At 33.2% G+C, this 21,680-nt stretch overlaps 1 protein-coding gene across 8 annotated transcripts in view; it reads left to right on the top strand.

Moving 5' to 3' along the window:
* The window catches only part of unc-13, a 61,141-nt gene that overhangs the window by 24,358 nt on the left and 15,103 nt on the right, over positions 1 to 21,680 (top strand). For 4 of the 8 annotated variants that reach the window (XM_044395370.2, XM_070218134.1, XM_070218135.1 and 1 more), the window contains exons 4-9: positions 1,508 to 1,639; positions 4,732 to 4,806; positions 7,895 to 8,114; positions 8,177 to 8,297; positions 8,556 to 8,662; positions 17,094 to 17,235. In XM_044395370.2, the coding sequence (XP_044251305.1) occupies positions 1,508 to 1,639; positions 4,732 to 4,806; positions 7,895 to 8,114; positions 8,177 to 8,297; positions 8,556 to 8,662; positions 17,094 to 17,235 (797 nt within the window). Of the gene's footprint in view, positions 1 to 1,507; positions 1,640 to 4,731; positions 4,807 to 7,894; positions 8,115 to 8,176; positions 8,298 to 8,555; positions 8,663 to 9,326; positions 9,434 to 17,093; positions 17,236 to 21,680 lie in introns of all 8 variants that reach the window. The other 4 variants (XM_044395371.2, XM_070218133.1, XR_011419578.1 and 1 more) reach the window with 3 other exon arrangements.

Raw genomic sequence — 21,680 nt, 5'->3', positions numbered from 1 at the left:
AGTCTGGGTTTCAAATAATCTAATTTTTTTTGGCTAGGTCACATCTATAACTTACAAATAATATATGGCTAAAGGATTTTTTAGATTCAATGTCGTTTGGAAGTTACAACGGTGGAAAGTAATGAGCGCTAAAGGAAGTTTTCACGAAAGCACGTTTATTTAACCGGTGACCACGATATCTGAAGTTCTTGGGGGAAAATATTTTGAATATGCACCCCACGTAGTTTAATTAAATTATCAAAAATGAAAACGCCCACTTCCTACAAAGTTACAATGTTTTTATACCCTTGCAGGTATGCCTACTTAAAATGTTGTTTTTACAATGACAAAAATCAAAACTACAAAGTTACAATGATTACACAGGCCGACAAAATGTGACATGGGTCGGTGTCCAGGCCTGCCACCATTTTATTTCGATAAATGAGGCTTTTCTAAGCATAAATTGCCACTACGCCTATAGTCCATCAGCTCTGGTATTTGCGGTATCTTTAATTTAAGAAAATCACAAATTTTCTTCGTCTTTTGGGATATATCTTCAAGAGTGGTCAACCAATTTTGGGAATCTTTTCGGAATTAAATAGTTACATGTCTCTTTTATACGGTCGTTTTGCCCCCTCTGACGCCCACAAACGATTTTAAAATGTGTCTGGCGCCCACACCATTAAATATTTCCGAGAAGTATAAATGCAATTTTATAGTGTTTCTTAATACCTATCGAAATGTAGAAGACATTTTTCAAATCGGGACCATCCATTAAAAAGTTATGCGCAATTAAAACAATTTTATATATCCGTCTCCCTCGCACTCCCTTTAGCTGAGTGACGGGTATTAGATAGTCGGGACACCAACCCGACTATAGCGCTCTCTCTTGTTTTTCTATTATATTTTTGATTATTTCTATGGGAGCAATATAGTGATCCGATCCGGCTCGTTTCGACATATGTACTACCTGCAATCGAAAGAAGACTTTTGGGAAAGTTTTAAGCCGATAGCTTCAAAACTGAGAGACTAGTTTGCGTAGAAACGGACAGACAGACGGACAGAAAGACGGACAAACTGACAGACGGACATGGCTAGATGGACTCGGCTATAGATGCTGATCAAGAATATATATAATTTACGTGGTCGGAAACGTCTCCTTCACTGCGTTGCAAACTTTTGTCTGAAATTATAATACCCTCTGCAAGGGTATAAAAAGGGTATATTGTATTCGTGCAAATGTATGTTACAGGTAGAAAAATGTGTTTCCGACCCTATAAAATATTTTTCAAATCGGACCATTCATTAAAAAGCTATGAGCAATTAATGAAATAGGTGATAGATGGCGCTGTTATGGCATATCGGAAGCAGTGTCTTCGCTGCTTGCACTCTTTTTAGCTGAGTGACGCGTATCTGATAGTCGAAGCTCTCGAATATAGCGTTCTCTCTGGGTTTTCGTTCAAAATAATAACTTAAACGTTCGCTTTTCAAATTAACCATTTTCGTATAATATTTAACATTTTTTTAGAATGGCGGTGCCACTGGAGAAGTTGGATTACGTACCAATGGACATCCCGGCGACAATCCTTTCTATAGCAATATTGACAGTATGCCGGACATTCGGCCACGTAGGAAATCCATTCCCCTTGTGTCTGAGCTGGTAAGTTTTTTATATTACATTACGTTGAAATGTTACACTGAACAGTAGTGTTTTTGGTGCAGGCGTATGGGCATTCAATTATGTTAATATCGGAATGGGGACGAAAAATAAGTATGCAAATGTGCATAGAATAGTCTATATTAACATAATTTTGTATGAATAAATCTGCACCTTTTACTAAGTCTTTCTTGGTTGTCCTATAATATTTTTTCACTTAAAGAAATGCCCTAACCACACACGTTGATAAAGTTAACATATACAAATAAATTTATTTACTACAGTGGTGGATCCAGGATTTTATTGTGTGGGTTTTTCATAGCTAATTTTTTGTAACATACATTTCTACTACAACCTCTTGATCCCCAGTGGATCTGCCACTGATTTATGATAATTATTAGATCCTTTATATTAAAGGACAAGATATTAACTATATTATCTATGACCCTTTACTTACTCTTACATACTCCTATAAAAATATCGTTTTCTTTCATCGATGATTTGTTGGACGGCAGGTTCTCAAGGTATAGACTATAGACTTTCAATTCAAAAAATTGTATTAAAAACATTTTTATTAGTCGTTTTAAAACTGCAAAGTAATTTATATTTACATTTTAAACTCACTAATTCATGCCAAGTGCAACATTTATTGTTGATTTTTGTTTTAAATGTAGTTTTGCACTGTAGACTTTATAAAACACAAATTTAAGCAATAGCTCCTAACAAGGTAATAGAAAAACATAAAAGAGACAATATCTAAATTCGAAACTACCAACAAAACATTTTTTAAATGGATTAAGGAAAATTATAAGGTGGATTCCCTAAACTGTTGAATTGCTGAATTGTTGAATTTTGGTCAGCTGTTATCAGCTGTTCCATACAAAGTCAACTTTCAGAAATTTCAGCAATTCAACAGCCTCGGGGCTGTTGAAAATTTTGTTGAATTGCTGAAAAGCCAGAGCTGTCACCTTTTTTCAAAAGTCGTGGCAACTCTGTAACATTTTAGTTTCACCAGTACGCATTATATATTTTAAAATCAACTTAGAAAACATATTTGTTGTTCTTTTTACCTTGGTAACACTTTTAGACAGTAACTAGCAATAATAAATCAAATTTTACATGCTTTAAGTTCCGTGAAATTTTTCAACAAATGACAGCTGTTTGAAAATTCAGCAGAAACCATTTAGGGTCGTTCCCTTAATTGCTGAAATTTTTTGTTGAATTTTCAACAATTCAGCAATTCAACAGTTTATGGAATCCCTTTATAGTTAGCAGTCAGCAGTGTCTATTGTATTTATTCGATTGTCAAATGATTTTGTTTAATAAAGTAAAATTTCATGCATGCCTACAGAGCACTGTGTGATTCTATTGTTGGTCAATAAATCACTTTTTTCGCAGCACAAACCAGTTTTTCGTGGAATTGTTGTTAATCTGAAACAGATACGGATTTCAGATACGATTACAACTGAAAACAAAGTCTGCTAGTTGCCATAATCAATAACAGTTCTTTATAATATATATCTTTATATAAATAGCGAAATCAGTAATATATTTTTTCTGCGTGGGATGACATTTTGAAACGAAATCGGTACCTTTGCTTTACAGGAACGAATGGTTCAAATAAGGGATTAGGACACTCGAATTCAGCGATATATTAACTAACACCAGTTTGCAAAATAAAATCCTTGTCTTTCGGGTAGGAAAAGGAAACTTCACCTTCTTGTTAAATTGTAAAAACGTTTTAGCCTATTTTTGTTTTCTTTTTTATCTCGAGTTCTGATAAACTTCAAGAAGCTCAGGCACAATTCCGTCTTTTAAAATACAACCATAAAAACCGTAATATATTTTATCGCTTTAAGGCCCCAAAGATTGTCCTTATATTAATAATTCCAACATAACTGCGAATCTTTTTATAAATAGATAAACACAATTTGAGAACTTTCGAAATAAGGCTATATTTCTTATAATGATCTTTTTAACAACGGATATTAGTTTACAAAATATTTTTTTTAAAATTTTTTAAAAAAATTAATGGTAGTTCCTGGTAGAGATTTAAAAAAAAAAAAAATTTTTTGAAACAAATTATTTGGTATGTCTGTTTTTTTTATTTATTTTGCGCTTAAACAATTGTTTTAAATTAAAAATTTTACGTCACCCTTTGACTTTGCTGAATAAATGATAGGATATTGATATTGTGAGCTACAGGTCGACAAACTTTAAAAATTACGATATTTGTTTTTTGAGTTTTTACGTCTCACATGGTTAAAAAAGTTCAAAGTTTTCCGACTTGTGGCTCGCAATGTATCCCATGTATTCATTTATTCAGCAAATCTAAAGGGTGAAATAAAAGGAACTACCATCATCTGTCTTGGGGTATTGTGGGTGTAAACTAGTGTAACCAAATAAAAAATAAATGTGGTCGTAGTGCCCATAATTATTTCATAATGGCCAAAAACTGTATCATTCAATAAATAAATCCGTCACACGAAGCATTTACAATAAATACATTCTTATGTATTTAGTAAGTTGCCGTGAGTAATTAATAATTTTTGATTCTTTTGATCAACGGCTATCAGGCGCAGCTACAATATGCGTCCGCAAAAAAGGATCAATGTAATCTGTTAAGTTTGCATGAACATGACCAGACCACGGTTGGTAGATAACAATCGTAAACGCTTGCAACGCATATCGATTATAAAGCATAGATCGACTTTTAAGAAAATAACCAATCTTGATATTCGGATAGATAAGATTCCCAATATAGAAATCTTCACTAATTATTAAGAAAATAAATTGTACTCGTACATAACGATCCGTGCACTTTTAATTGTAGTTATTTCAAATTTTCATATTTTTCCAATGAATTTTATTTGTTTATGCATTCTGCCTGTTACGCTTCTTCTAGTTATTCTTGAAGCTTAAAAGCATATTGTAATCTACTTAAGTATCTGCAGTAGAGTTGCGATAAAGTAGCTTAATTTGCTTAGTATGTTTTGACAAGCAAGTTCCTATAGCAGAATTTAAATATTTACACATTTACCAAATTCATCATATACATATTCTGTGAAGACTAATTTCTCTCAACGTTGCTTTAGACGATGGCCGCTACAAAAAGAAATGCTGGATTAACATCTGCTGTCCCACGTGCAACGCTTAACGACGAAGAACTGGTAAGCTCAAAATTCCCTTACAAACATATTCTTATATTTAAATCGAACACAAGAAATTAAAACCAGGGAATAAAACTAGAACCGGAACCGATAACCGAAATCAACCTATTCCTAATAGAGAACCGTTACCGGTACCTATTACCGTATTGCTGGTACCGGAACGGTTTTGGTACTCATTCACTAAATTCGTTAAAAATCCTGAATAAAACAAGAAAGGAAGCTACCTTCGGCCAGCCGAAGCTTATATACCCTTGCAGATAAAGTTAATACCTACAGTTTAATGCTCACTCGGTGCAGTTCCAGGAATTCCAGATTCAGCGTTTCTGCTTAAACTTTGTTTTAAAGTTGTCAAGAATCAAAACGCCTACTTCCTACAAAGATACAATGAATTTTCTTATATTTGTTTGAATATTCCTATGGGAGCCTTAAGATATAGTGGTCCGATCCGGCTCGTTCCGACATATGTACTGATAGCGATAGCTTTAAAACTAAGAGACTAGTTCGCATAGAAACGGACAGACGGACATGGCTAGATAGACTCGGCTATTGGTGCTGATCAAGAATATATATATATTTTATATACGCAGCGCAAGTTTATTTCAGCCGAGCGCCACGCCCCCACATCTTTAAAGATTTCCGAGAAGCTATCGAAATGTAGAAGACATTTTTTAAATCGGACCATTCATCAAAAAGTTATACGCAATCAAAATTGTATATATATCTATCTCCCTCGCACTCCCTTTACCTGAGTTACGATTATTAGATCTTCGGGACACCAACCCGAGTACAGCATTCGCACTCCCTTTGGCTGAGTGACGGGTATTAGATAGTCGGGACACCAACCCGGGGTTTGTTATAAAAATAGTTTAGCTCAGGATCAAACTATTTAAAAACTAATATCGGGACAAAATCATGTGGAATTATGTTTTATTCAAGTTTCAAGATTTTTGGTTTGGTGGACTTTTTGGTGGAAGTGCCCATATATTCTTAATCAGGATCAAGAGGGGAGTCGATATAGCCATGTCCGTCTGAATGTCGGTTTCTATACCGTTTGCGAGCTTAGTTTAAAAGCTAGCGACAGACATCCTAAAACATGTGTACGCATATCACGTTTGAAAATCGATAGGACGTCTATATCCTATAGCTCTCATAGGAATAATCGGATATAACTTGCAAAAAATGAAGATTTTTCGCGCAGTGTAAAAGTTATTGACATCTAATCCTATAGCTCCCATAGGAATAATAGGGTGAAATCGGTTAAAATTTAATGTTTTTCAGGATATTTCGCGCAGAGTAAAACCTATTGACAACAATCTTTCCAAATGGAATTTATTTTGCATACCTTGATCAGGGAGAAAACGCGTTCCGATCGGACGTCTATATCCTATAGCCCCCAAACGAACAATTGGGTGAAAAAGCTAAACATTTTATTTTTTATACCCTTGTAGAGGGTATTAGAATTTCAGTCAGATGTTTGCAACGCAGTGAAGGAGACGTTTCCGACCACATAAAGTATATATATTCTTGATCAGCACCAATAGCCGAGTCTATCTAGCCAGGTCCGTCTGTCCGTTTCTATGCGAACTAGTCTCTTAGTTTTAAAGCTATCGCGATGAAACTTTCCCGAAAGTCTTCTTTCTATTGCAGGTAGTACATATGTCGGATCGACACGCCGGATCGGACCACTATATCTTAAGGCTCCCATAGGAAAATTCAAACAAATATAAGAAAATTCATTGTAACTTTGTAGAAGGTAGGCGTTTTGATTCTTGACTACTTAAAAACAAAATTGGAATTCCTGGAACTGCACCGAGTAAGCATTACTTTATCTACTAGGGTATATAACAGCGGTCGGCAGCGTTCTATTAAGTGAGCATAGGGAATTGCTCTGTCCATCCGCTGCCTCTCATGTACACTGTAGAACAGCGGTCTACACACACACATTGATGAGCTGCCCAGTGCAAATTACTCACACAAATATAGAACAAAATGTCATCGTTTGTGTGTGCCGACCGCTGGTATATAAGCTTCGGCTGGCCGAAGGTAGCTTCCTTTCTTGTTGAAATAGTATTTTGTAGTATTCTGAATTGTAGTCAAATTTTAATTCGTGAAATCTGCAAGGGTATTAAAACTTCGGCTTGGCGAAGCTAGCTCCCGTGTTCTTTTTTTTTTAAATCGCACCTTTTTTTTACAGGAACACATAAATAATTTTATATTAACTCATTTAAGCAATTAATAAATATATTTGGAAACTCATTAAAATGTAATTACTTTGATTGAAAATATACGAAAAGTTCCCGTGTTTTTTATAGCAAAACCGGGAACTTTGAAATTCAATTACAAGAGAGCCATGGCCGACCGCCAAGTTCTGTTTGCACGTAAATTCTTAAAAAATCGCGGTCCATTGATAATTAATATAATTTTTTTTACAAATTTCTGGGTGAGTCCGCTTGAGTCTTTCCAAACCTATTTAATTTTAATTTTTTTTTTAAATGTTGAGCATGATAATTAATTGTCACATTGAGCCCACCTAAGTATGGAGCGCTAAAACAAGTTGGGAATTATAAATCATAGTTAAACAACTATTTAAAATAACTATAAAGTAATAACCCAGTAACATCCCGAAAACGTAACTATTTTAATAGTAATACTTTTTTATTGGTAAATAACCATTTTTTATAGTTTTTAAACTATTTATTTTGTTCAAATTGCGCGTTTGGTTTAATAGGTTAGTGTGTTTAAAAATTCAATGGACCTCGGTTCAAGTCCAAGAGAGAGCGACTTACCCCAATCAATAGATTTGTTTTCTTTCCATTTATTTGTCTATATTATATTTATCAGAATTCTCGTAAGGATGTAAAACTCTTATTTTCCTAAAAAGTATTCAATAAAATATAAAATAAACAATGTGAGATTCAGACACATTTTTGACCGCTTTCTCGTTAAGTTAAAAAAGGCTTTAAACCTCGAAACGTATGGAAGTTAAGAAAACAGTAGAATAAATCCATATTAAAAACGACTATAAAATATAAAAAACTTAATCGTGTGACATTAGTAACCTCAATTGTTATCTGTTTTCAATCCATAGAAAATGCATGTATACAAAAAGGCACTACAGGCTCTGATCTATCCTATATCGTCCACTACGCCCCACAACTTTTTATTATGGACGGCAACGTCACCAACATACTGCTATGAGTGTGAGGGTCTTTTGTGGGGGATAGCACGACAAGGGGTGAGATGTACTGAGTGTGGTGTGAAGTGCCATGAAAAGTGTAAGGACCTCTTGAACGCTGATTGCCTTCAACGTAAGTATTCTAAATATCCAAAAGTGTACTTTAAAGACTTTCCAGTTCGTTTCTGATAATAGGTGCTGCCGAAAAGAGCTCGAAGCACGGTGCAGAGGACAAGGCTAATTCAATCATTACAGCGATGAAAGAGCGAATGAAGCAACGTGAACGAGAGAAACCAGAAATATTCGAATTGATTAGGTAACATTATATTTACATTTTTGACTTGACTAGTGCCTATGATACAACTATAGGCACTAAACAGTTTATAATTTTTGAATTTTTAAACCTTTAATGGGGATTTACACTTCTTAACATAACACTATATGCCGATATTGGTATGATATGCTGCCTCCAAATCTAACATAATACAATAAAAATAAGTTAGTTAGTTCTTTAAGCGGTCAGAACCATTGCAAGCAAAAGATAGTTAACTTTGACATGGCATTCATCCAATAGAGCCGTATTCAGCGTTGAGGAGAAGAGTCACACCGGTCATATGAAGGCTGTCAAACAAAGCGTCCTGGATGGCACAAGCAAATGGTCGGCCAAGATAGCAATCACAGGTTTGAAATTCTACAAAACTAACTTCTAATCGTCGTATTTTTCTGTTGTCGGTTTAATTTGAATTGGATGTATGTGAATGTATTTGCAATTCGCATTTGAATGACACGCTGTATGTATTATTATTATATTGATCTATAAAAAAACAATATTGATTTACAATAATGAATGTGCGATTATATGTAACTGTACTTTATTTTGTATTTGAAAAATGTGTGATATGCATGTACGCTTTAGATACATGTATAGTTTTGAAATCCACATATAAAATTAGCTGCGAGTATATTTTTATTGAAAACTAATAACTTGTTTTTTTATAATTGACTATGTTATTGCTCATTTAGCAAAGGAAGCAAACCTGAAATTTGATTTAGTAGCTTAATTTTATGTGTGGGCTTCATCTTTAAATTTTAGGGGCGAAGATTTTAAACTTATTTATAGGCAATGCATTATTAGGCTCAAATTTATATATCGTTTTTCATAAAACTTTATAGGGTTCTAGTGAAGTGAAAAGGTCGATAAAAATAAACATAGAAGGGGGTTAAGCGTACGTACCCGCTTAGCCAATTCAATAACATTATTTTAGTGTTTTGATATTTCAGAATCATAAATGGATAATCCAAAATAAACACAAATTATAAATGTATGTAATCGATTTAATTTAAGGATGACATTTGGTGTGGATCCCGATACACACATAGATTCATTAGAGCAGGCTGAGCACGCAACTGTTGAGGGAACATCTAAGTGGTCATGCAAACTAACAATTACAGGTACACAAACAAAGCCATTTGGCATTTTTTATTTTAATCTATAATTTTATTATTTGTATTTGCATCCTTAATTTTGAATTTCACCACCCCAAATTAAACTATAAGCAATAATAAATCCCATATTAACAAAATATTTTCTATAATTTCGTTTTTTTAGTATATACATTTTACAATTTTTTTCATGTTACTTTTTAATTGCAATTATTCTACCTGTTTCTAGTTCTCCATATTGGTTTAAAATACAACAATTTCTTCGATCGAGAACAATGCTCGATATTAGTCTCGAATTAAACTGAAAATAAAACAAGAAAAGAAGTTAGCTTTGGCAAACCGAAGTTTATATACCCTTGCACTTCAAATAATACTTGGCGTTTAATTCAACTTTATTTGTCTCGTGCCGTTCCAGGGATATTAGATGTACATATAAGTGACCTGTTTTAAATTTGGTTTTTAAATTTTTAAATATCTAAATTTATGGGAGCCATAAGATATAGTGGTCCGATCCGGCTCGATCCTACATAGAATAGAAATAAGATTCGAGGAAGTTTCATTTCCATAGCTTCAAAAGAGAGAGACAGTTTTAAAACTGAGTAACTAGTTCCCATAGAAGAGGACACACGGACTTGGCTCGGCTAATGGTGTTGATCAAGAATATATAAACGTTTTGTGAACTTCTGACTGAAATTTCTATACCCTTCGCAAGGGTATACAAATCGAATTGTTTCCAACGGAAGTAATTTCAAAAACATTTTGAAGAATCTCAAGCCCTAATTAAGCTTTAAAACTGATTTTGAGATTAATGTAATCTTGATCTACCCAAATTCATGGTTGGGTTGAAAACTGTTGGCAAATAAATTTTGATTAGTTTTAGTAATCTTATTAAAAGGTATTAAACCATACCATTATTTTCGAGCTGTAAAGAAACCCGGGTAAAGTTATCATAAAACAATAATAAAAATCATAAAATCTTTCACTCTCATAAATTACCAACAGGAATGCAACATTATAACAAGAAAGGAAGCTAGCTTCGGCCAGCCGAAGCTTATATACCCTTGCAGATCATTCCTATTAATTAACAAATCGCAAAAAAGTTCAATTTTCTAATATTTCTCATTATTTTCCGATCGTTCCTATGGCAGCTATATGATATAGTCGTCCGATTTTGATCAAATTAAAATTGAAATTCGGAAATATTTAAAAAGAGTCATATCCTAGAGTAGAAGATAATACAATAAAAATCAAAGAAACTAGAATTTATTTCCTATTACTTTTCCATTAATTTTCCGATCGTTCCTATGGCAGCTATACGATATAGTAGTCCGATTTTTTAAATAATTAATTCGAAATTCAGAAATATTTAAAAAATAACATCCCCAAAAGTAGAAGGTAATATTTCAAAAAACACCGAAGCTAGAATTTTTGAAATTTTTTTTTCCGATCCTTCCTATGGGAGCTATAAGATATAGTTGTCCGATCCGGTCGGCTCCGACATATATACTACCTGCAATAGAAAGAAGACTTTTGCGAAAGTTTCGTCCCGATAGCTCAAAAACTGAGAGACTAGTTTGCGTAGAAACAGACAGACGGACAGACGGACGGACAGACGGACAGACGGACATGGCTAGATCGACTCGTCTTGTGATGCTGATCAAGAATATATCTACTTTATGGGGTCGGAAACGTCTCCTTCACTGCGTTGCAAACTTCTGACTGAAATCATAATACCCTCTGCAAGGGTATAAAAAAGTACTGCAAGATCCTATTTTGTCTTCGGGAATAGAAGGGGAGGGTGGCAAAATCCATTGAAAACCCGGATTAGTGATAAATAAATAGCCACTTCTGTCTAGTCAAGAATCTATGCCCTATTGAAAACAAGAAAGAACCGTAGCTTCGGCCAGCCGAAGTTCATATACTTTTGCAGCTTAAAACATATGCAATTAAATTCATACCGCAGGAACCGTACAAATACGGCAGAGGTATATAAATAATTTGACCAAGTATATAACTATAAATTATTTTTTAAATTCATAAAAAAACAAATAAATTTCTCATGTAACGACATTTAAAAAGCGCCAACATTTTTAAAGATTTTTTTTACCCATCCAAAATGTATAAATCGAACCATTCAATATAAAGTTGGGAGCCGCTAGCTTTGGAAATCGAAACCTGTCACTGGAGATTTATAATATTTAATAATAGATTTTACTAGTGCCTAGTGCCATTATTTAATTCGGACCATCTATTAAAGAGCTATGGGCAATCAAAGATTTTGTGGGCTGGTATCCATTTGCTACTTTCATATTTCTGTCAAGCTCGCACTCCCTTTAGGTGAGTAACGGGTATCTGATAAACGGGGCACTCGGCTATGCCGTGCAAGTGTGCAGTGTGCCAGGAACAACGAAGCAAACAAAATGTTTGTTAGTTTTCCGATTGTATCAATGGAAGCTTTAAATCTAAGAGACTAGTTGGCGGAGAAACGGACATGGCTAGACAAACTCGGCAGTTAATGCTGATCACAAATATGTATAGTTTATAGGGTTGAAAATGTCTTCTTCACTGCGTTACAAACTTCTAACTAAAATTACAATTTCCTCTGCAAGGGTATACAAAATAATCGCATTTACTGTATTTTACTATCTCTTCTTATGCGTTATGTTACTTCTCTTTATCTACAATTTAATGATTTGGATCAAACCGCAATTTAGAAAATAAATAATTTTAAGTTTCAATAAAGTATTTTGTATTCATTTTTAAAATTAAGGACCGTTTTACATTTCTGACTTTTTTATAGAATTTAATTACCTAATTGTTAATTTTAAAAAATGTGTACTCTTTAGTTTAAGTAGTTTGTCTTACAATTTATTTTATTAGAGCATTATTGCAAACACTATTCATGTAAAATATCTTTTATGTCGAATAGTTTATTGTTGCTAAAGTCTACAACGGCTGTAGTGACCTAGTGCCCCAGATAAGCTGTAGCAAAAAAAAAATTGTACCGTTTGTGCAATGAGATTTAAAAAAGAATTACTTAATTTTGTTTATTCAAAATATACTGTACATACCCACAATGTATTCATTTAAAAGACAATATAAAACAAAATTTGTATTTTTGATATTTTAAAACAATCTATTAATTATTAATTTTTTAATTTTGTGTTTTCTATACATTATATTTAACCAATTCAGTTGTTTTTAAAACTAATTACCTTAATAAACAAAGTTTGTTGAACAAACAAATAATTCTATAAAGATAGATAGTTTTCGAGTTAGTGCGTGTCATACTTGAGGTCCTTTAAATATATTAGCTTACACTTCCAACCAAAAACTTATTCATTTTCATTTGCATGTGTTATAAAAACTATTGAAATGCTAATTTTTATGCTATCGATGTTATATTGGTTTTTGACTAAAAAAGGATATACTAACAATACATTTAAATTGAGACAACTAGGAAGTTCCTAAAAATGATTTTTTAAAGAATTTACAAAAATGGCTTCTTATTGCTAATTTTCTATAGCCTTAAAACTGAAAGACTTGTTTGAGTAGAATGGGACAAGAAGGAGATGGCTGATGCTGATAAAGAATATACGCAGAGAAAACTGGCAACATTTTTAGGTGCAAAAACAGAGGCGAAACCTTTTAAAAAGTAAAACGCACCATACAAATTTTGTTTTACTTATGCTTTCTAAAACGTTTTATTATTAAACCCTTTTTTCACCTCAAACGTCGCATAGTTTTCTCTGTATATGCATACATTTATTTTAAAGGGTCGGAAATGTTTATTTCACCCTCTCATTTAAATTAAAATACGCTCTAGAATGGTGTACAAATTTAAAAGAAATATTAAGTACAATTACACTGCGCAACATCAAAAATTTACCTCGATGGATGCTATATTTTTGAATTCGTTACGAATTCCCAAGTTAAACTGCGTTTTCCAAAAAGTTCAACGACACAAGGATTCTTAGCACAAGGACCTCAAAGTTCGAGAAATACTGAAATTTGCCAACTTTCCCATGAATCCATTTGCTTGTGATACCTCCGGAAAGTTGGCCAGTTTCAGCATTTCTCGAACTTGTGCTAAGAATCCTTGCGTCGGGGAACTTTTTGGAAAACGCAGTTTATCTTGGGAGTTCGTAACGAATTCAACTATATAGAATCTAGCGAGGTAAATTTAAAAAGCTTTAATTTTGTAGCACAGTGTTATATTTTTTACCAATTGGTGTGTTACACAAATCTAATCGTATTAAGAACCTATGATTCAATGCTTTTAATATGATTAATCACATGTCAATCAAGATAAAATATTAAGGATTTTTTGAGTTTTTAATATAATGTTATATCTGTATTTACATATTCTGTTCCAGAGCTGTAAATAAACAAAATACCATTAAATGATATTAATTAAAAACAAGAAGGAAGGCTATAGTCGAGCACCTCGACTATCAGATAATCGTTACTAAGCATAGGTCTTATCCCAGAAACGTTAGAAATTGTTTTTTTTTATAGGGGATATGTTACTCCTTGTAATCGTAATTTGTATTATCTTTTTGATTTATTTTTAAGTCTTTGTTAAATTTTTTAGTACTTTTTAATAAAGTATTGGATAACTTAAGTCTCTTTTGCGTAATGGGGATGAAGCCTAAAAAAATCAGATGACCAGTACAGTATCTTTTAAGACATTTGGGTCTTTTAATTCTTTTAATTCACAGATAAAATTTTGTTGTCTTCGTTTGCATGCGCTATTTTTATATTTATTAATAATTTTTTCAGAAATTCTTATTTTAAATATATTTTACTCAATATTAGTTAAGTTTTATGAACGTTAACGTATTATTAGTTTTATACTACAAAAATATATACTGAAGTAATTGTGCAGATAGTATTACCAGTACCTCTCCGGAGTCGTCATCAGTTTTTACACAGCTACTTGTTCAGTTTGAAAGCTTTTGTCAGAAAACCTTATCATCTATCTCAAGTTCGGATCAGATCGTTTCTATATTAACTAGAGCTTGCGGTTGTTCGACCTCAAAATGGCTTCAGCCTTAAATGTAAAAAAAATTAACAAATATATATACTAAAACAGCTGTGTTGCTTTTTTAAACTACAGTTGAAAAATTTTCAAGCTTACAGCATGCTGTAAGGCGCCTTTTTCAATCGGATCACGTCTTATTGTGTCGGAAATGACTCTTGACTCTAAAAAAAAACAACTCAAACGAAGAACACAAATGGCACACCATGCTCTGATTTACGGATTGTTCGGTAGTACGAAAACACGACGAATATGGTTACAAGCAATTTTTTTAAATATGAGATCAGATGTAATAGACAAGAGAAAACGCTATAGTTGGGTGCCCCGACTATGAGATACCCGTTACTCAGCTGAAGGGAGTGCGAAGGTAATGGAGATATAAAACTTTGATCGCGCATAACTTTTTAACGAATGGTCCGATTTAAAGAATTCTTCTACATCGTTAGGTATTGATAAACATAATAAAACTGCGTTTTTACTTTTCCTTAAAGGTGTGGGTGCCATACACATTTTAAAATCGTTTAAGGCGATTGTGGGCGTTAGAGGAGGCTGCTGAAACAAACTTGCGCTGCGTAGAAAGCCCAAGAATATGTGTGGGTAATCCCAACTTTCTAGCTTTTGTAGTTTCCGAGATCTTCGCGTTTATACGGACAGTAGAGGTGGAGAAAAAATCGATGGGAAAATCAATAGATCGATGTTTGATGATATTTTACAAACATCGATGTTCCATCGAAAAAAGATCGATGTTTTTTTGAAGTAAAAATCAAATTTGGTTACGTTTTCCGAGCTGAACTGGTCAGAGATATTTGTAAAATTAAAAAAACAAAATGCTTATACATATGAACACATGCATTCCGAATATAAATGGAAAACTATTTTCTAAAGCGTTCACTGTACAGGCACGACAAGGGAAACCTGCAAGCCCTCATCTCCGAAACGGAATCGGGAAGGCTACACTGTTTGCCAGCAATTAAAAAGATCTTAGGATTAGGCCATTGAGTAATACTCTAGACTAGCGGACTCACCCCCGAAATTCGCGATAAAGTATCTTCGATGGACCGCGATTTCTTAAGAACTCTCATCTCTCAAAAGAAATCGCTGTCCAAGGGGGATTATATTAAATTCTTAATAAATCGCGGTCCATCGAGGATACTTTTTTCGCGAATTTCGGAGGTGAGTCCGCTAATCTAGAGTATTACCGGCCATTGCAATCTGCAGTTACTGGGGAAAATCTTTGAAAACATCAGGGAAGACAATAAATATGATAAAACATCTCAAACCAGCGAATTTGTCGAGCCCATACTCTTCAGATTCAAAACGGAAAAAAGTAATCAATTATTTTTTCTTTCTTAATGGCTCAGTTTTGTATACATTTTTATTTTTATTTAAAAACATCGATGTTTTTTGACAAAAACATCGAAAACATCGATGTTCCCAAAAATCGATATTTCTACACCTCTAACGGACAGACAGACGGTCGGACGGACTAGATCGACTCAGCTAGTGACCCTGATCAATAATATATATACTTTATAGTGTCGGAAATGCTTTCTTCTAGCTGTTACATACTTTTGCACGAATACAATAGACACTTTTACTCTATGAGTAACGGGTATAATTATAAAATTATAATAACATTAAACCGTAAATATGTCCCACAATAGGGGTGTTAATATCCCTAAGTCATGCTATATGTTAAAATGTGTTGTCATAGATCTTGAATTATAAATAGTTCCATTCTAAAAACCTGTTTCTTTTGAACCTTATATGTGTGTCTCAGGTTATCTAATGGCCAGCAAGTGCTGATTTCCCAGTAATGTATGTCTTTTCTTTTAAAAGCGTACATACAAAATTTTGTACAAACTTACAATGCAAGTTATTTATACCTGATGTCCTTTTCCTTACGTGTGTATTTTTATAGGCATATTAAAAAACTAATTATATTTAATAAACTTATATATTGCTTTCGACTTTTCTGCTCTTTACGTTCAAAATGTGATTTATGTAAAATGTTTTTAAAATTGTACAGAATTAAATGTTTTTTGTTAACGACAATATACCATAAACACTTTTACCTTTGTCACTTGCATCTTTCTGACTAGTAATCATATGTACATAAATGTATATACTTATATTACTAAATGTTTGTATGTACATACATATATGTATATGTGACAGTGTAATCAAGTCAGCAGCACTGCACTGTTTCTGCTGAACTGATGTTGAAGATCATTATTAAAAACACTCCGTTTTTTCTCTTCTTCTTTCTCCCTTGAAAATCAATTCTTAACACTGAACAAAAATCAAAACTTATAAAAAAAAATTAATAACTTTTCAAATGCACATAATATAAATATCAAAATTATTTTCTTCGTTTCAAACCCCACAAATTCAATTTAAAATTAAAAACAAATTACAAAATCTATGAAACAAACAAAATTACCACACAAACTGAAAATAAAAAAAACGGCAACTAATGAAATAAAAATTACATACTTAACATCTGGAACATTATACTGATCGGCATGGAATATCTGATTACCACACACAAAATTGGTGATTTTTGGAATATGGTGTTGGAAACGAATAAATTGATGAACCCACTATATTTGACCTGATTTGATGCAGTGATTTGTGCTCAAGGCCTGATAGCGAAGGATAAAAGCGGTACCAGTGATCCATATGTGACGGTGCAGGTTAGCAAGGTGAAAAAACGAACGCGAACTATGCCGCAGGAACTTAACCCTGTGTGGAACGAGAAGTTTCACTTGTGAGTACTTGTGCCCTAAATTCAATCCTTAACTTAATCAAAACACAAAACAATATGAACCGTGTATGTTTACAAACATTAATTACACCTAAGATGCACTCTCTCACTTATGTATACTCTCGTCTCTCTGTTAGTTCCTTAAAAGTCTGGAAACATCTAAATTAAATGTCTACTTGTAGACTACTGATGGCAACAATGTCGATCATTCTTTATTTCACCATGATTGTAATTATTCTTTAAAGCTTGCTCAGAACCTATCCGTGTTCTGAGAGAATCCTTTCGAAAATCAAGTGAAACAAAAGTTGAATGTATACAAGTTGATGTGTTTAAAAGATTGTTTAAGATGATTTTGGATTTGCACTGCTTCTGTATTGCCATTCCTTAAGACTAAGGAAAATTTTGATAACAAGAAAGGAAGTTAACTTCGGCTAGCCGAAGTTGATATACCCTTGTATATTTAAAATGTGGGTTATAAATTATAAACTATCAAAACGCGTACTTCCCACAAAGTTACAATGCCCTTTCTATTATTTTTTGATCGTTCCGACATGTGCACTACCTGCAATAGAAAGAAGAAAGTTTCAACGCGATAGACTAGTTCGCATAGAAACGGACAGACGGGCTAGATGGACTCGGCTATTTGTGTTGATCAAAAATATATATGGGCACTTCCATATTGTTGCTCTGGACATTTGCACACCTTTAAAGTTGAAAAAAATTGGCAAAAGGTAGATTTTAATTTAAAAAATGTGCTTTTCTTTTCACTCTTCCTAAGCTCTATTTTGAGTAGAAATCTGGATTTTGTACCACTTTTAATTTTTAAGATATCGTTAAAAAATTGCTGTATTCGCTCGGGACAAAAATATAAATGGATTTCGGGGAAGTTCATTCAACACCAGACTTTAGCGAATTCTGATGGAATATTTGAATGCGATTTTCTTAAGAATGTTGCCCAGACATGTCGCTGTGAATTGGTTTTGGTTTTACTCAATATTGATTGCCGTTTTTTTATGCAGTTTCAAGCACATTCGCTCGGTACATTTTTTCTCAACGTTTGTAAAGTGGATTTCTTTACCTCTATCCCTTAATTTCTGGCTGTTTTGCTTTTAACTTGTCACAATGTCACATATTAGCATTCCTATAGGATACATTAACGACAGAAGACAGGTCCAAATATCAATTTTTTCAAGACTATAGGGTAATTCCACAATTCCACATTTGGGTCAAATCTCAGAATCAATCGAAACTCCTTTTTTTTCGATAGAGGATTGAAATATAAGGATCGGTTTTTTTTTTTTTAACTCTTACCGTTTTTTTTCTAATTACTTAAAACCGCGTGTATTCCGGCGTACAGAATTTTTTTAATTTAAAATTCCCTTAATAAATACTTAATTTAAAAATTTTAAAAATGTTTTTCTGAAAGATATTAAGATGTCCCACTAAGTTGCATGCCAAATATTTAAATATCTCAAAAGAGTCTCAAATGCTCCATAACTTAAATATCGGAGTTTAATTAAAAAAATATTTTTTAAAAATAAACTGTAATAGTTAAAAAAACAAAACAAGAAAAGAAACTGCCGAAGTTTATATACCCTGGCAGGTATGCCTACTAAATGTGGTTTTTACAATGTCAAAAATCAAAACGCCTACTTTCTACAACGTTACAATGGCTCGTTCCGACATATGTACTACCTGCAATAGAAAGAAGATTTCTGGGAAAGTTTCATCGCGATAGCTTAAGCACTGAGGGACTAGTTCGCATAGAAACGGACAGACGGACAGACGGACAGATGGACAGACGGACATGGCTAGATGGACTCGGCTATTGATGCTGATAAAGAATATATATACTTTATGTGGTCGGAAACGTCTCCTTCACTGCGTTGCAAACATCTGACTGAAATTGTAATACCCTCTGCAAGGGTATAAAAAGAAACCGATCCTTATATTTCAATCCTCTATTGAGATTTGACCCAAATGGGCCTGTCACGTTTCACATGGAATTACCCTATATTGTTTAGAAATATTTAAAAAGGGGTGGTTTGAAAGAGAGAGTAACACAACAGTTACCTAACAAACCAAGAATCCGTAATCAAGAATTTTTTAACTAAAATGTTTCTTTTCATAATCTTTGCGCAGGGGAGCTTTTTATTGTAAAAGCACTTTTATAATGATTCAAGGCGAAAAAGATTTTAAGGCATTCATCGAGGTACATTTTTGATGTTACATATATCTGCTCATGATTAAAAATACTTTATTCGGTCAGAAACGCTTCACTCAATCTGTGACATACTTTTCAAAGAACCAGATATACCCTTTTATACTACGAGTGCCTTTCTTACTTTCATTTAATTACTTTTATTACTCAGAAAAAAAGTCTTGCCTTATTTTATTCATCTATAATTTTTATAAAGCCATTCTGTCACCTTTTATTACATCCTGACCTGAATTTGAGCCGAATGTTTTTCTGGCTGCTTCAGGATATATTCCCCGATTGGTCATAATTTTACCCTGATCAAGGTATACATAAAATATACGATTTCATGTCAATACACCCTAAACTCCGCAAAATGTTTTCTTGTAGAAAACGAAATTATATTTTCATCGGATCGGAAAATTTTAATATACGATTTCATGTCAATAGACCCTAAACTTTGCAAAATGTTTTCTAGAAGAAAACGAAAAAATAATTCCATCGGATCGGAAAATTTTAATTTTCATTTTAGGAAAAATTATTTTTCATTCGACATAAAATCATATCTTTCATATCTAAAATCCACTTATTAGACCCGCTTTATCAAAATATTGTTAAGCAGAATTCAATCGATTCCATGACCCAAAAATAGGATTTTGATACGCACATAAGAAATTCAATTTATGGGGGGAGATACCTGCAAATTTTTAAAGTTTTTCGTGATTTTTTTAAATTAATAAGGGTTTGTGCTGAAATTTCGTAACTTGGCATGTTGATTACATATACTATGTTTATACGATAGCAATCACGATTTCTTGAAAGCGCGAAATAGAAATAACCCCTGTTTATACGACAGCCGAGAATTCATGCTTTTACTCACTCTCAGCTGATAGGGATGCCGGACCGGCAAAAATATCTAATTTTTAATACCACTGATTAGAGATATAGCCTATAAAAGGCCTTCAATTTCTAGCGATCTGGCAACGTCGATCATTTTTTACAGAGTTACCATACTGCATATCACCAAATTTCGCTTTTGGGCTGAAATCATAGTCAACTTTCGTGTGTTGCCGAATTCACGAAATGGCGTTTATACAAGCACGAATCGGCCGAAAGCGTGAAATGATAGCGTGAATTCGGCATCGTATAAACACAGTAATAGTTCTTATATAATTTAAACCAATTTTAATTTTAAAAATGGCGGCCGTCAGGCCTTTTTAAAAAAAAAGTAGGCCAGCTGCGGATCGTCCAAAGGTCGCTGTGTAGATCCGATTTTTATGAAACCAAATTTATTTTGTTAAGAAATAATGTAGAAACTGTCTGAACTTAACTAACATCGAATATCTCAAAAATTCTGGTTGTGGCCCTCTTTCAAAGTAAAAAATCTATTTTGTTCATATTTTTTTTGGTTGTTTTTGCTTTACAAAAAATACATCAACGTACAAATTTCTACGTAAAGTAGGTTCAGAAAGTGGGCTATTTCATTACAAACATTTCTGTAAAAACAGCATGATGATCGAAGTATTACTTTTTGAGATGCACGATCCGCAGCTAAGGAAAACATGGTTTCGAGAAAAACGCATATAAAGTAATGAAATATATTTACTGCATAAGGAAGATGGGTGCCGTCATCCTGATATAAGTTCCAAAATAGTTCGAAACTTTCATGACACATTCGTAAAGAGTTATACTACCAATTTAAATAATAAAAAAAAATTTAATTTTTTTTGTTTTCTTTGTGTATTTTTACCCTTAGACGTTCAAAATCAAATTAATTTTTTTTAAAGAAAATTTTACTAATACTAATTTAAGCCTAACTTCTGAAGTTTTTGTCCGATTGCCTTAAACTTTGTTTATGTAATCTTAAAATGCAACCGCAGTTTTATTTTCAAAACCTAAAAGTACTCATCAGTACAGGTTAATCAACATGCGGCTTTCTTCTACCAACCGGGAACTAAGGCAGAAGGACGCCATTTGGGGTTTAAATTGTATTGATGAGTACTTTCAGGTTTTAAAATTCAAAATGCAGTTTCAAAGTGTTATCTATTATTTTTATTTAAACACCATTTAGGGAACTAAGTCAACACTTGAGACTCTGTTGTTGTCTAGCTTAATGTCTTTTAGAACAAGAAAGAAAGCTAGTTTTGGCCAGCCGTTGTTTATATACCTTGCAGTACAAGTGACAATAAAGAAAACTACACTAGTTTACAGCAAAAAAGATAAACCTTGAGAACAATTTTTTTCGTTTAGT

This window comes from Drosophila takahashii, chromosome 4 (assembly GCF_030179915.1).
Source record: "Drosophila takahashii strain IR98-3 E-12201 chromosome 4, DtakHiC1v2, whole genome shotgun sequence".
NCBI lineage: Eukaryota > Metazoa > Arthropoda > Insecta > Diptera > Drosophilidae > Drosophila > Drosophila takahashii.
This window is presented reverse-complemented; position numbering and strand designations above follow the sequence as displayed.